Consider the following 16,406-nt stretch of genomic DNA (forward strand, 5'->3'; position numbering starts at 1 on the left):
TTAGATGGCAAATTTCTACATTTGCGTGGTTGTTTGCACTTCTCTGTTTCTGTGAGAGCTGTTTTCAGAATGATGGCCTGCTAGGGGTCAGTTATCAAAAGCTGGTTGGGACAATTCATTTGGCAGATAATCTGGTTTATGAATTGGTGAATAAATTAAACTGCAACTTTCTTAGTGTTTTTAGGTAATGATTACAGTGAGTGTGTAGGCTGTGTGAGTGTCATCCTTTGTTAGTCTGCTGCCCTCTGCTGCATGATTATGGAAAAGCGATGGGAGTTTTTGCCAGTGTTTTCTGTGAGTCTTTGTCACTGTGTATCTAACACAGTAATACACGGCAGTGTCTTCAGTCTGTAGATTGTTCATTTGCAGATATAACTTGTTGTTATTATTGTCTCTGGAGATGATGAATCTTCCTTTAACTGAATCAGCATAGCGTTTAGTACTCCCATCATCGCTAATATCAGACACCCACTGTAATCCTTTTCCAGGAGCCTGTCTAACCCAGCTCATCCAGTGGTCACTGAATGTGAAGCCAGAGGCTGTGCAGGACAGTTTGTGAGACCCTCCCGGCTTTATCACCACTGGGTCTGACTGGGCAAGTTGCACATCACCATAGACTCCTGGTAAAGATAAAGAACATTTATTAAAGTGATATCTTGAGAGATATAAGTATCTAATATCACCTGAACATTCTTACCTGAGACACATGACAGAAAAATTAAGAAAACAAGCAATGACTTCATACTGACAGTGTGAGTTATGGGTCAGGCAGTTGGATGGAGTGCATCTGATTCCTCTGCTTTATCTGGGAGCTGCAGGTGTCTAGTAGCTCAGTAGAAAATTTGACTGTTATTTGCATAATTGGTAAGGGTTAATATAACCAACATGAGTACCTATACTCCTCCTTTACATTGTGTTAAACTATTCTGAAACAAAAGATATGTATTTATTGGAACAAGAACTTAGACCTTTATATATTTTCTCTTAAAGATGCTTTATATTTTCATACCAGTACATAGTGCTAAGAATTTTAGATTAATTAGGCTAAAGTCCAACAGAGCAATTTAGCCACCTGAGATAGATCTCTACCAGTGAGGTGAGAGAAGGGCGAGTGTTTTATAAAGCACCATATGCACCATGCCTTTTCTCCACTAGTGTACATACCTGCATGCATGGCATCAGCCTGTCAGTGCACCTACCAACAGATTTTGCTGAGAAAATGCAAAAGGATGCTTTAATCCATGCAAAATATGTCACTGATCTTTTTTCTAGGGTTGCCACTTGGCCTGTATTTTAGTGGCCTAGCCTCTAAAATACCAGCTCTTCCTGCTGACTCTCTATAGCCCTGACAATTCTGTAACCCTGTAACGTCACATTGCCACCTCTCCTAGCCACCCCCCACCCCCCCCAACATAATCCTCTCTCCCCTTTTCCCGGCTGGCCAGTATGTACCCGGACAAAAGGTGGCAACCATACTTTGGGTAAAAGTGGGTCTGGGGATTTGGGACAGTAGGACCCACAGCCCAGGCCACCTTGTGCCCAGGGCCACCCTGTGACTGTGGGGTTTACTGTATAATAGTTACACCACTGGAAACCCATGCTGTTAGTCTAAGTGGCAGAGCTCATGCTTACTGATACTTTACAATTAAGTTGATCAGAGGTGGTGGGGGTCATTTTCAGCACTTTGGTGCATGCTAAAACACATGGCCAGCCAAACACCCAAATCCGACTAGGATCGGCCTTTTATCCAGGAATAGCCAGGTATTCAAGGGTCTTATGCCCCTTATTGCTCATGTTCCTAGGGTTGTCACCTGGCCGGTAAAAAATGATGCTTAATGCCAATGTTATTAACAGGGGTGGAAAGGGAAATATATAGGAAGGCAGGTATTTTTTCCAGAAAAGGTGGCAACCCTACTTATTCCTAAGTTATCGCTATACTTCTTCTAGATCATTTGTGAATTCACTTTGGTATGTTTCACCAAGTATTGGTCCACCCCAGAGTTGCACCCCTCCACAGAGTCTCTAAAGTTATCCAAGTGTAATAAACTCTGGCAATCTTAAATAAGCCTTGTGTAAACCAGGCATTGTAAGGCCCCTTGCCCCCTGCAAAAAAACCTTTGGAGATGTCCGGCGCACACTGCAACCAGTACCCAGCCACTCCCCTGCTCCCTACCCACCCAATTGGTGAATTCTAAATTTCAATCATAGATAAATAGGCTTCTAAAAATCCCATAGGAATATGTGTTAATCTCTAAACATTTTGCCCCTTTGTGTCAGCTTTTGCTTTCTTTTGTCATTTATATATCACTATAGATATGTGAAACCAGCAACAGCAGGGAGAAAAATCACTACAGTAATAAGTTGGGAGCAAATATATAGGGGCATTTATTAACATTCAGATTTTGTTTTGTTTGTGGTTTTATAGTTTTTTTGAAACCACAACTACCGTATATACTCGAGTATAAGCCGAGTTTTTCAGCCCTAAAAATGTGCTTAAAAAGTAACAATCGGCTTATACTCGGGTATATACGGTAGTTGCACCCAAACTACATGGAATACGGTAGTTGCGCGGCCTTAAGCAGCATGTACAAGCGGGGTGCCGGCGCGACATTATGCGCTTCGTGCCGCTGCACGTTGGGACACACTGGAGCACCGTGGCACCTCCCTCTAACCGTAGACTTACTAAGACTGTTAACTGATACCTACTGAGCAAGTGATCAGTTTAAATATGCCGCTACCTGCGGATTTATGGGCATAGAATGCTACCACTGGAGCAATTTTTTTCATTACTCCACACTGTTGAAATGCTTAGTATAAGTTGGTTATGATTTCCTTGTGCTAACCGTGGGCCCTAGCCTTGCTTAATACACTCATATTTGTTTATATTAGGGCTGTTTGCTGGAAAATCCATAGCCTGAATAAATGGAGCTTTTCTTTAAAAATTAGTAGTCCTATGATTACGGACCTCCAACCTGCTGCACCATTGAGGGGCTTATACTCGAGTCAATACGTTTTTCTAGTTTTCTTAGGTAAAATTAGGTACCTCGGCTTATATTCGGATCGGCTTATACTCGAGTATATACGGTAAACTCATTTCTATGAATTTGAGTCATTAATCAAAAAAAAGATCCCAATTGAAAAAGCACAAACAGAAAAGACATAGAAAAATATGAAAACCATAAATTTTTTGTTTTGTCACACAAACTGTGACTTTTTTTTAATCGTCGCACAAAAGCCAGCATCAAAAAACCCTAAAAACCCCTAAACCATGGAAGCAAAGAAAGATCTTCCAGTTGTAAAAATGACATCTGGCATTGACTGCTACATGAGCTTGAGTTTTTTATGGCGTATTTTTGTATTCTCACTTGACGGTTTTGTTGCATAATAAATCATGCCTTGGCATTGGATGCCATCTACTTGGACTTTGCTAAAGCATTTGATACAGTACCTCACAGAAAGTTAATGATAAAATTAAGGAATATTGTCCGAGAACATAATATTTGTAATTGGATAGAGAACTGGCTGAAGGATAGAGTACAAAGAGTGGTTGTAAATGGAACATTTTCTAATTGGACCAGTGTGGTTAGTGGAGTACCGCAGGGGTCAGTCCTTGGGCCTTTGCTTTTTAACTTGTTTATTAATGACCTGGAGGTGGGCATAGACAGTACTGTTTCTATTTTTGCTGATGATACTAAATTGTGCAAAACTATAAGTTCCATGCAGGATGCTGCCGCTTTGCAGAGAGATTTGACACAATTAGAAAATTGGGCAGCAAAATGGAAAATGGTAGTGTGTTTGGAGTATCCTTAATTTAAAATCTTGAAATTTTTGTAAATAACAAATTGTCTAATTCAAGGCAATGTCATTCTGTGGCTACTAAAGCAAATAAAGTGCTGTCTTGTATAAAAGGTCACTGACTGATGAAAACATAATTTTGCCTCTTTATAGGTCCCTGGTAAGGCCTCACCTTGAGTATGCAGTGCAGTTTTGGGCTCCAGTCCTTAAGAAGGATATTAATGAGCTGGAGAGAGTGCAGAGACTGCAACTAAATGGGTAAAGGTTATGGAAGATTTAAACTATGAGGATAGACTGTCAAGGTCGAGGTTGTTCTCTTGAAAAAAGGTGAGGGGACATGATTACTCAGTACAAGTACATTAGAGGGGATTATAGGCCGATAGGGGATGTTCTCTTTTTCCCATGAAAATGATCAGAGCACCAGAGCCCCCCCCCCCCTTAAGGTTAGAGGAAAGGAGTGTAAGTATAAGTCCCCGTTCTGTACTTCTGTACTGTAATTAACAACCACTACTAAGAATCAGATCCTTTATTTTATAATATGAGAAAAATAAATTATACTGCATTTAGCAGTGCTGTATTAATGAGGGGTGGGCAGAGAGGCATGCTTTTGCTTTTATAAGCAGACAAGACAGAAAAGGATGTATTAGAGAAAGCAAGAGAACAAAGATGCACCTTGTCTGCATGTTGAAAGCCAGACTGTATAGGACCCAGCAAAATACGGGTGTGGGGAAAATAAGTAAAGTAACAGAACACAATAAGAGTAATTGACTAATAAAATTGCAGTGTGCAAAGTGCAACTGCAGACAAAATTTGCCATGTGTTTTTCCCATAATTTGCAGCCAAATGGGGAGGTTGCACCAGACATAATTGCAACTCCTCTGCCTGTATTAACACTAGCCACTGTGAGAACCCTACCACCAGCTTTAAGGTGGTGGTTCCAGGGTTCCCCTGTGTAAATGCACCCATTTGTTAAGCAGGAAAGTTGCACAAGGCCTGAGCTCAATTCTACAGAAGTGCAAGAAGCAGCATTGAACACAAGCGCCTTCAATAAATGCTGTCGGTTTGTGCAACAATGTTAGTTTTTGAATGAATGAATCTGTGGTTGTGTCCAAGGAACGGGGGTTTGTCCTGCCTCCTGTTCCAAATTGCATTAAAGCGTGACATCACCTAGTATCCAGCACCCTCTTATCAGATCAACACTCTAATTAAGTTTTGTGGAGGACCCGGCCCTCAAGTCTAATTCTGGGTAGATGTACTTTCACATTATGGTTGCAGGTCACAGGAAACGTATCGCAATGGCACTATAACAAATGACATTTGTGCGCTCTGTTTCACTGTGTTCACTGACATCTCACATAGCTGATGAACTACTGCAGATTAAAATTTTTTAAATTCAGATATTTAAAGATTTTTCTTAGTGGGCCATCTATAAAATCAGAAGGTAGTCTATATATCTGACTGGTAATATAATTCCATGCTTTGTGTCTCATTTATAAACACTGGGCAAAGTTGACTGGTTGCTATGGGTTACTGCCAAAGTGAAAATTTGCCAGTGTTGGATAAAAATGTGTTAGGCAAAACAGTGTAACATATCTAGAATAATCATCCCATGCATGTAAATGGGATGAAGCAAGACAATAATCTGATTCCTTTCCTTGCTTGTTGTTCTTGCCTTGGTTCTATTGCATTTACAGTATATGAGTAACAGTGTTTATAGAGCATGAAGCTAAACTTCAGAACATTCCACAAATATATTTTGACAAGCAGCTGCTGCTGCCTGGTGGTTACATGAGCACTGTTGTTGCTGAGTGTTTTTGTATTGGGTTTTCGTAATAGTTCTCACTGTGTCTTGCACAGTAATAGGTCGCAGTATCTTCTGGCTCCAGGCTGCTTATCTCCAGATAGGCTGTACTAATTGAATTGTCTTTGGTGATTGTAAATCTTCCCTTAAATGTAGAACCATAGGCTGTCTCTCCGTTATCAGTTCTAATTCTTCCAACCCATTGCAAACCTTTCCCATGGACCTGTTGAACATAGTGCATACTGTAGCTGCCAAAATCATACCCTGAGGTTTTGCAAGTTAACCTCACTGTTTCTCCAGGCTTTTTCATTTCTGAGCCTGGCTGTATTAGTTGAATGTCTGAAATAACTCCTGTAAAAAGAAACAAGTAGCTTAGACATAAGCCCCATTAAAAGATAGCAATAATGGTCTGTTAAAGACTTTTCTTACCAAAGATTGATGAGAATCCTATTAATAAGTGTAATAGTAACATATTGGCATTGGCCTCAGATTACAGGCACAGAATGAAGCAGTCACTGCACAGCAGCTTGGGATGCTGCTTATGAACTTGCACTGATCTGTGCCAAGGTCTCAGATTTGCATTTGTACCTGATGGGTATAAAAACCATTTAGTATCTATGAGAATCTAGGGTAATGCTTCATATTTCCCATTTCACGTGTTACAATATGCATGTTCATTATTTAGAAATATATCAAGTGAAACTACAGAAATATAGCCAAGAGTGGTATTTATCCTGGTCTTCTAAAATTTGTGTATACAGTGTACCCTCAATTTTACATACCCAGATTTTACGCTTTCCTAAAATTTTACACTGTATTTTTTTGTAGTCCCAACAATATATAATGCATGAAGCATTTCCCTGATTTTTTCATTTTTCCGCATATTACAGGATTTTTTTGTGGTCGTCCAAATAAAGTAAAATATTTTTAGAGTTACTTCTACATAAAAGTAATACAATTGTAAATACAATTTTAAAGAGACTCAGACATATAAATAGTATATAACAACTTGCTTTTCCCTGACTTCGTTACATGCCTATAATGTAGTTGCTTATTTTTCATGGACAAAGGGACAAGTTAAGCCAAGTTAATTGTGGAATCCATCACTCAGGGTAGATCAAATTAGTCACCACTGGGTAACAGGCTTCAGTCCTAACAGCTGTGAAGGGCTTCTTTACCAAGGTGGTATTTGGATTAAAACAGGAATGAATACATATATATGTAATATATTTAGGACCTTTAAGCTCCAAAAACTGTCAGTGCATTTCCCAAAGTAAATAAACACGAACCTGTAAATATAGATTGTAAGCTCTACGGGGCAGGGACCTCCATCCTCTTGTGTCTTTGACTCTTAACTTGCAACTGTATTTATCTTGTATTTATCTATATTTATTGTTATAATTTGTATTTATCTATTATCTTAATAATCCCCTGTTTGTATTAATGTATTCTACTGTACAGTGCTGCATACATAAGTAGCGCTTAATAAATAAAGATATACATACATACATACATATAGAAACTACAGCACTGGTAGCAGCTAATTGTCACGGCTACTAAACACCAGAAAATACTCTCCCATAGACAATACTGAAAAAAAAACACAGAGAGACAGTTATCTGTAAATGATCAGCATTGTCTATTTTAGTAGCCACAACAAGTAGCTGCTACTAGTAGCTCCATGTGTCTTCACCCTTATGGTCATCCATGTCTAGTGATGAGCGAATTTTTTTGCCAGGCATGGATTTGCAGCGAATTTCAGCATTTCGCCGCTGGCGAATTGTTTTGTGAAACTTTGGTGAAAATTCACTGCAGAAAAATTAGCTGCTCATCAATTGAGCAATGGTAAATTGACCACAGTCACGTCAAAAATGGGCGTGGTTGCATGAAAAAAAGACGCAAGCGACAAAAATAAGACGGGGGCGACAAAAATAAGACACAGGCGACAAGAAATTCACGTGACAAAAGTGTTTTGCTGACTTTTCGACGTTTCACAAACTTTTCCTGTCATTTCACAAATTTTATGGCAAAGCGGAACGGGACAGATTTGCTCATCATTATCCATGTCACTTACCAAAGTGCAGATTTTAGGTATAATGATACAGATCGCAAAAAAAAACCCCAGGTCCCACGAATTATGGAAATAGATACCGCACAATGCTGTCTGCATAGGATTGCCACATTTGCTGGTTTTCAACTTGACAGAGCATTCAAAAACCAGGCTGTCCAGGTGAAAACCAGACTGGTGACAACCCTATGTCTGCAGTCTTTCCTGGGCTGCCTAAAACTAGGGATGAACCAAATCCATCATTTTTTAGCCAAATACTAAGCTTTTCACAAAAAGAGTCTTCTTGATAGTAAAATCATCTAAACCCTAATTTGCATATTAAAATGTAAGAAAAGTTTAAAAATGATTTTATCTGTAAGCAAAAATTGTCACGTTAAGGTGTCCAGAGCCTTTAATTGTTCAAATGTGGTTTGGCTAAAAGCTATGGGACAGATTTATTATTAAATTCAGGTTCAAACATATTGATGCAATTAACTGCAACCGTCATCTTTATCTCAATCACAATTTCTTTAAATTTAGAATATATTTCCTATTTAAATTTTCCTCTGCAATAAAATACCTCTGAGAGTTAAAGCCAAGAAGGAGAAGGAGGCAATGCTATACCCCCCAGTGCCCAGCAGCTTCTGGGTCTGCAGTCATTACTGTAAAATTATAGCTCTCTGTATTTATTTTGTTACTGATTTTAAGTTTTGTGCCTCATTATTTGCTGAACTGCTTTTAAAATTCACTCTTCACTAAAGAACAACTGTTAAATTCCAACCATTTCTTAATAAAAGGTGCACATTTGTAGAAGGAATATCCATATGTCCATGTCACAGTATGTTTATGAAAGATGCGGTAGTCATTCCCTGTACTGAATCAATACATTTTGTATTTAGTCAAATACCAAATCCTCCAAAAACATTGGGTCAAATAAATTCCAAATAAAATCTGAGCCATCATTCAAATTTGACATTTTTTTTTTTTATAAATTCATCAATTGAGATAGATAAAAATATTGAATTCAGTAGTTTCAAGCTTTATAGTCACATGACTATAAGGGTTCTTATTCAGTTATGTGAAACAATTAGGATTCCAGAACCGAGTCTTGGATTCAGTTCATTACTAGTAATTATTAGCCGTGCACTACAAATCACTATTTATGCAATATTTGATGATCTTTTAAAGTTAGGGGCACATTTATCAAAAATTGCACAGTCGCTGTAAAAAAAACTGCATGATTCACTAAAGGTCGTTAACGCTTATCGCATACTTTTTTGCGTTACAAAGCATGCAATAAATAAGTACCGATTCATCAACATAATTTTGCATGCATTATCACTCATATCGCATTAAAAAGCGCATTATCTCAATGCGTTATTTTTATCGCATTGCGGTAATTATCGCATAGAAAGAATATTTCTTTGATTCACAAACACATATGAAGCGTTAAACGCGTAAAATGTGGTGATAATTACTGTGAAACTTAGCGCCTCCCAGGAGTAGGCGTTACTAAACAAAATTGCAGCTGGTGATTGTCTGTGGTGACAAAATGGAGTTTGCAGTCGGATTTTTTAAAGTATGTGATCGTCCTTGAGTGATGCATGCTTGTGTTTTCAGGGAAATGGTCATTTTCAGAAAAGTAGTTTTCAGAAAGTATCTGCTACGTGTATAATAGCGTGCACTAATATCAAGTACGGCGAAAAGTATTGCACATGGCGGAAATTATTGGGCATGCGTTAAAATATTGCTTAAAACCACTCATTGCCAGATAAATAACGCCAAGAACATCGTTTTTCAATTAAGACAAGTGTCCTTTTAGTGAATCGATCATTAACTTGCAAAAAATAAGAAGTGATAATATTTTTAGCACATGCTATAAATAGCACTCGTTTTTTCGACCTTTAGTGAATCGGCCCCATAATCTCTACTTACATCCATCAGGACTGTGACTATTGCTTTTTATGGGCTTTTTAATAGTGATGAACGAGTCTGTTCCATTTCCCATTGCTGGAAAAGTTGTGAAACTGAAAAAATTTGCAAAACGTGGCTATCGTGCAACTTTTTTGACACGTGTGACTTTTTCTGATGCATTTGCTGCTTTTCTTACTGCAACTTTTTTTGACATGACCACAAAGTTTTTCACCCGGGAATTTTGCACCCGTTTCTCAAAAAAATCCGCCAATAGTGGAATGCAGAAATTTGCCGCGAATCCATGCATGCCAAAAAATTTCACCCATCACTACTTTTCAACTATTTTGTGCAAATGGGTTGATGGATTAATCATGAGGGTGAAAAATTTGCAAATAGCGCTGAGCGAATCTGTCCCGCTTTGCCATAAAAATCACGAAACGGCAAGAAAATTTGCCAAACGCAGAAAAATTTGCGAAACACATTTGTTGCATGATTATTTTTTTCACCCACGTCTATTTTTTGCCGTCCACGCTTTTTGACGCAACTACACTCAATTTTTCTGCGACTGCACCTTTTTTTACGCCTTTTTTTAAATTTGACGCCCAAGAGATTTTTGAACGGTTAATTTTCACAGAAGTTTTGCTAAATAATTCGCCAATGGCGAAATGCAGAAATTCATTGCAAATCCATGCTTGGCAAAAAATTTTGCTCATCACTATTTGCAAGATTTGCAAAACACCGAAAAACTTGTGAAACAGCAAAAATGACGGGTGCCGAAAAAAATGATATTCGCGACAATACTTTTTGATGTGTGTCACTTTTTATGCACAAATTTTGATGCATGTGTCGCAAAATAATCTGCCAATGGTGAAACATGAGAATTCCATGCCTGGTGAATTATTTCTCCCATCACTAATAATCATAACTTAGGTCAGTCACTACTTTCCATCAAACCATTTGAGAACTGCAATTTTTTTAAATTTTGCTGAACAAAATAAGTTCTACTTTGTAAACCATTTGATAAAAATAAAATGAAAGTTATGAATATTTTGAAATAATTTTTTACCACAAATAAAAAAATTTAATTTTTTTGCGAATTAGTATAATTTACTACAATATTTTTAGCATAAGATTGTTAAAAATAAAAGTTGACAGGTTTCCAGCATGTTCATTTTATTCTGCCTTACATATGGGAGGGGAATGCGCTTTTATTGCCCCCATCTGGAGGAGTTTGGGATATCTGAATTTAGGTATTTGCTTCACTGCTCAGTGTTCTTCTGTCACTGTGTGTCTGTAGCACAGTAATACACGGCTGTGTCTTCAGTCTGTAGACTGTTCATTTGCAGATATACCTTGTTGTTATTATTGTCTCTGGAGATGGTGAATCTTTCTTTAACTGAATCAGCATAGTATGTGCTACCCCCATTCTCAGTAATAGCAGACACCCACTGCAATCCTTTCCCAGGAGCCTGTCTAAACCAATGCATCCAGTAGTCACTGAATGTAAAGCCAGAGGCTGTGCAGGACAGTTTGTGAGACCCTCCCGGCTTTATCACCACTGGCTCTGACTGTTGCACATCACCATAGACTCCTGGAAAAGATGATAGTTTTTAATTGAATGGTATGAGTGTAAGTGTATTATTTAATATGTTTAGAACATTCTTACCTGATAAACATGCCAGAAACATTAAAAAAACAAGATACAGCTTCATACTGACAGTGTGAGTTATGGGTCAGGCAGTTGGATGCAGCACATCTGATTCCTCTGCTTTATCTGGGAGCTGCAGGTTTTTAAAGAACTCAGCAGAACATCTTAGCGTTATTTGCATAATTCCGCCAGTGATTATATAACAGGAATGAGTTATTGATCGCCATCTGTGATTTTTTTGTGAGCTGTGATCACATCCTTACTGTACCCTATGTTCAAAACTTTTTAGCATTGAGCACAACTTTTTGCTACAGGAGCAGTGACAATCTCCTTGTGGCGGCTCCTATCATTCCAACCTTCTGTCTGGTAACCCTTATGGTGTTCTATAAACAGGCCATTTATTTTGAAGATTTAAAGGAAAAGAAAAGCTAGTTGCTCATGATAAGTGTTTTGTCTTTAGTCCGTATTACTCAACTGAACCGCTATGTTAGGCTAATGCCAGATGAGGCGTAGGCCGTATATTTTCAGGAAACGGAGAAGCGTTTGCCGTAAATACTGCCCTGCGCCTCCTACTTGTGCCTGCACCTGAATGAATGGAATACGCTCGAGCAGACGTTCAGTTGTCTAGAGCCTTTAAATGTTCAGATTTGGTTTGGCTAAAAGCTATGGGACAGATTTATTATTAGTCTAAATTCAGGTTCAGACATTTTGATGCAAGAAAATGCAACCGTCATCTTTATCTCAATCACATTTCCTTGGCATCTTTTAAATTTAGAATATATTTCCTATTTAAATTTTGCTCTGCAATAAAATACCTCTGAGAGTTACAGACAAGAAGGAGAAGGAAACAATGCTATACCCCCCCAGTGCCCAGCAGCTTCTGTCTTCTGTCTTACTGTAAAGTTATAGCTCTCTGTATTTATTTTGTTACTGATTTTAGGTTTTGTGCCTCATTATTTGCTGAACTGCTTTTAAAATTCCAACCATTTCTTAATAAAAGGTGCACATTTGTAGAAGGAATGTCCATTTGTCCATGTCACAGAATGTTTATGAAAGATGCACTAGTCATTCCCTGTACAGAATCCATACATTTTGTATTTGGTCAAATACCAAATCCTCCACAAAATATTGGGTCAAATAAATACCAAACAAAATCCCAACCATCATTTGCTTATTCAAATTTGAAATTTTGTTGTATAAATTTATCAGTTGGGATAGATGAAAATATTGATTTCGGTTGTCTTGAGCTTTATAGTTACATGACTATAAGGTTTCTTATTCAGTCTTGGATTCAGTTCATCACTAGTAATTATTAGCCATGCACTACAAATCACTATTTATGTGATATTTGATGATCTTTTAAACTTAGGTGCACATAACCTCTGCTAACATCCATCAGGACTATGACTATTGCTTTTTATGGGCTTTTTAGTAGTGATGAGCGAGTCTGTTCCATTTCGCTTTGCTGGAAAATTCGTAACGCTGTGAAAAAAATTGCAAAACATGGCTATCGTGCAACTTTTTTTTTGACACATTCGCAACTTTTTTTGACATGACCACAAAGTTTTTCTCACTCTGTGAATTTTTTCTGTGGCAAAATTTTGCGCCTGTTTCGCAAAAAAAAAACAAACAGTCATTGGTGGAATGCGGAAATTCGCTGCAAATCCTTGCATGCCAAAAAATTTCACTTATCACTACTTTTCATCTATTTTGTGCAAATGGGTTGATGGGTTAATCATGATGGCGAAACATTTGCGAAAATTTAAAAAGATTTTGCAAATGGCAAAAATGACGTGCATTGAAAAAAATGACATGCACAACAATTCTTTTTAAAGTGCATCCCTTTTTGACACGTGCAACAATTTTCTTTGCTGGGGGTGACAATTTTTTGTTGCCTGGCAAATTTTTATTCACAAATTCGCCACAAATCCATGCCTGGTGAATTATTTCTCCCATCGCTAATAATCATGGTAACTTAGGTCAGTCACTACTTTCCATGCATTTTCAAACCATTTGAGAAATGCAGTTTTCTAAAATTTTGCTGAACAAAATAAGTTCTGCTTTGGAAACCATTTGATAAAAATAAAATTAATGTTGTAAATCATCTTTTGAATCCATTTTTTTTTACCTGAAATAAAAAATGTGAATTTTTTTGCAATTACCACCTATAATTAGTTTGATTCACAACCTGTTTTCTTCAGATCTTTAGAATATTTTTAGCATAAGATTGTTAAAAAGAAAAGTTGACAGGTTTCTAGCATGTTCATTTTATTCTGCCTTACATATGGAAGGGGAATGCGCTTTGGTTGCCCCCAGCTGGAGGAGTGGGGAAAATCTGTATTAGGTATTTGCTTCACTGCTCAGTGTTATTCTGTCACTGTGTATCTAACACAGTAATACACGGCAGTGTCTTCACTTTGTAGACTGTTCATTTGCAGATATAACTTGTTGTTATTATTGTCTCTGGAGATGGTGAATCTTCCATTAACTGAATCAGCATAGTATGTGCTACCCCCATTCTCATTAATATCAGACACCCACTGTAATCCTTTCCCAGGAGCCTGTCTAACCCAGCTCATCCAGTAGTCACTGAATGTGAAGCCAGAGGCTGTGCAGGACAGTTTGTGAGACCCTCCCGGCTTTATCACCACTGGATCTGACTGGGCAAGTTGCACATCACCATAGACCCCTGGAAAAGATGATAGTTTTTAATGAAATGATATGAGTGTAAGAGTATTATTTAATATATTTAGAACATTCTTACCTGATAAACATGCCAGAAACATTAAAAAAACAAGAAGCAACTTCATACTGACAGTGTGAGTTATGGGTCAGGCAGTTGGATGCAGCACATCTGGTTCCTCTGCTTTATCTGGGAGCTGCAGGTTTTTAAAGAACTCAACAGAACATCTTAGCGTTATTTGCATAATACTGCCAGTGATTATATAACAGGCATGAGTTATTGATCGCCATCTGTGATTAGTGTAATGATTTAATTAGCTGTGATAGAAAAAACTTGTGATTAAAAACTCCAAGTCTTGAGGTGATTTTTGAACTGAATTAGTGGAAGTCTTTTTCTTTGAATTAAATCTGTCTGTGTGTGTAATATGCATCTAAGCTACATTCTCTTCACACAAAGGCCCATATTCAGTTTGATGAAAAAAACACTTATCTTCTAATTCAATTTTACATTTCCCCATAGACCTCTACTGAGTTTTCTACTCTACTACCTCTACTGAGTAAGCTTGAGATATGTTTTAACTAAAATTGAATCTGGCCCGAAATGTATTAATGTGGGTGATATGGGTTAGTGCGGGGGGATCAGTTTTTTGTGAGCTGTGATCACATCCTTACTGTACCCTATGTTCAAAACTTTTTAGCATTGAGCACAACTTTTTGCTACAGGAGCAGTGACAATCTCCTTGTGGTGGCTCCTATCATTCCAACCTTCTGTCTGGTAACCCTTATGGTGTTCTATAAAAAGGCCATTTATTTTGAAGATTAAAGGAAAAGAAAAGGTAGTTGCTCATGATAACTGTTTTCTCTTTAGTCAGTTTTACTCAACTGAACTGCTATGTTAGGCTAATGCCAGACGAGGCGTAGGCCGTATGTTTTCAGCAAGCGGAGAAGCGTATCCCATAAATACCGCCCTGCGCCTCCTACTTGTGCCTGCACCTGAATGAATGGAATACGCTCAAGCAGACGTTCAGTTGTCTAGAGCCTTTAAATGTTCAGATTTGGTTTGGCTAAAAGCTATGGGACAGATTTATTATTAGTCTAAATTCAGGTTCAGACATATTGATGCAAGAAACTGCAACCGTCATCTTTATCTCAATCACATTTCCATCTTTTAAATTTAGAATATATTTCCTATTTAAATTTTGCTCTGCAATAAAATACCTCTGAGAGTTACAGACAAGAAGGAGAAGGAAGCAGTGCGATACCCCCCAGTGCCCAGCAGCTTCTGGGTCTGCTGTCATTACTGTAAAATTATAGCTCTCTGTATTTATTTTGTTACTGATTTTAGGTTTTGTGCCTCATTATTTGCTGAACTGCTTTTAAAATTAACTCTGGTTTCTTCACTAAAGAACAACTGTTAAATTCCAACCATTTCTTAATAAAAGGTGCACATTTGTAGAAGGAATGTCCATATGTCCATGTCACAGTATGTTTATGAAAGATGAACTAGTCATTTTCTGTACAGAATCCATACGTTTTGTATTTGGTCAAATAAAAAAAAATTCCAAACAAAATCCCAGCCATCATTTGCTTATTCAAATTTGAAATTTTGTTTTATAAATTCATCAATTGGGATAGATGAAAATATTGAATTCAGTTGTGTCGAGCTTTATAGTCACATGACTATAAGGTTTCTTATTCAGTTATGTGAAACAATTAGGATTCCAGAACAGAGTCTTGGATTCAGTTCATCACTAGTAATTATGAGCCGTGCACTAATAGCAAATCACTATTTATGCAATATTTCATGATCTTTTAAACTATGGGGCAGATTTATCAAAAATTGCACAGTCAGTGTAAAAAAACTGCACATAACCTCTACTAACATCCATCAGGACTATGACTATTGCTTTGTATCGGCTTTTTCATAGTGATGAGTGAGTCTGTTCCATTTCTCTTTGCTGGAAAATTCATAAAGCTGTGAAAAAAACGTGGCTATCATGCAACTTTTTTTTTGATGCATTAGCAACTTTTTTTAATGCAACTTTTTTGACATGACCACAAAGTTTTTCTCACTCTGTGAAATTTTTCTGTGGCGATTTTTTGCGCCTGTTTCACAAAAAAAAGTCATTGGTGGAACGCGGAAATTCGCCGTAAATCCATGCATGCCAAAAAATTTCACTTATCATTACTTTTCATCTATTTTGTGCAAATGGGTTGATGGGTTAATCATGATGGCGAAACATTTGCGAATATTTGAAAAGATTTTGCAAACGGCAAAAATTGCGTGCATTGAAAAAAATGACATGCACAACGATTCTTTTTAATGTGCATCCCTTTTTGACATGGGCAACAATTTTCTTTACCGGGGCGACAATTTTTTGTTGCGTGGCAAATTTTTATGCACGAATTCGCCACAAATCCATGCCTGGGGAATTATTTCTCCCATCGCTAATAATCATGGTAACTTAGTTCAGTCACTACTTTCCATGCATTATCAAACCATTTGAGAAATGCAGTTT

General features: G+C 37.6%; 2 gene segments (V, D, J or C); both read right to left on the reverse strand.

Moving 5' to 3' along the window:
• Positions 1-10,837: 10,837 nt before the first annotated feature.
• Positions 10,838-11,269, reverse strand: LOC101734807. The segment is given in 2 exon segments: positions 10,838-11,148; positions 11,224-11,269. Coding segments are annotated over 2 exon segments (357 nt in total).
• A 2,302-nt stretch (positions 11,270-13,571) lies between these two features.
• On the reverse strand, positions 13,572-14,015 carry LOC116412202. The segment is given in 2 exon segments: positions 13,572-13,894; positions 13,970-14,015. Coding segments are annotated over 2 exon segments (369 nt in total).
• Between the last annotated feature and the right edge of the window lie 2,391 nt (positions 14,016-16,406).

Source organism: Xenopus tropicalis, chromosome 1 (assembly GCF_000004195.4).
Source record: "Xenopus tropicalis strain Nigerian chromosome 1, UCB_Xtro_10.0, whole genome shotgun sequence".
Lineage (NCBI taxonomy): Eukaryota > Metazoa > Chordata > Amphibia > Anura > Pipidae > Xenopus > Xenopus tropicalis.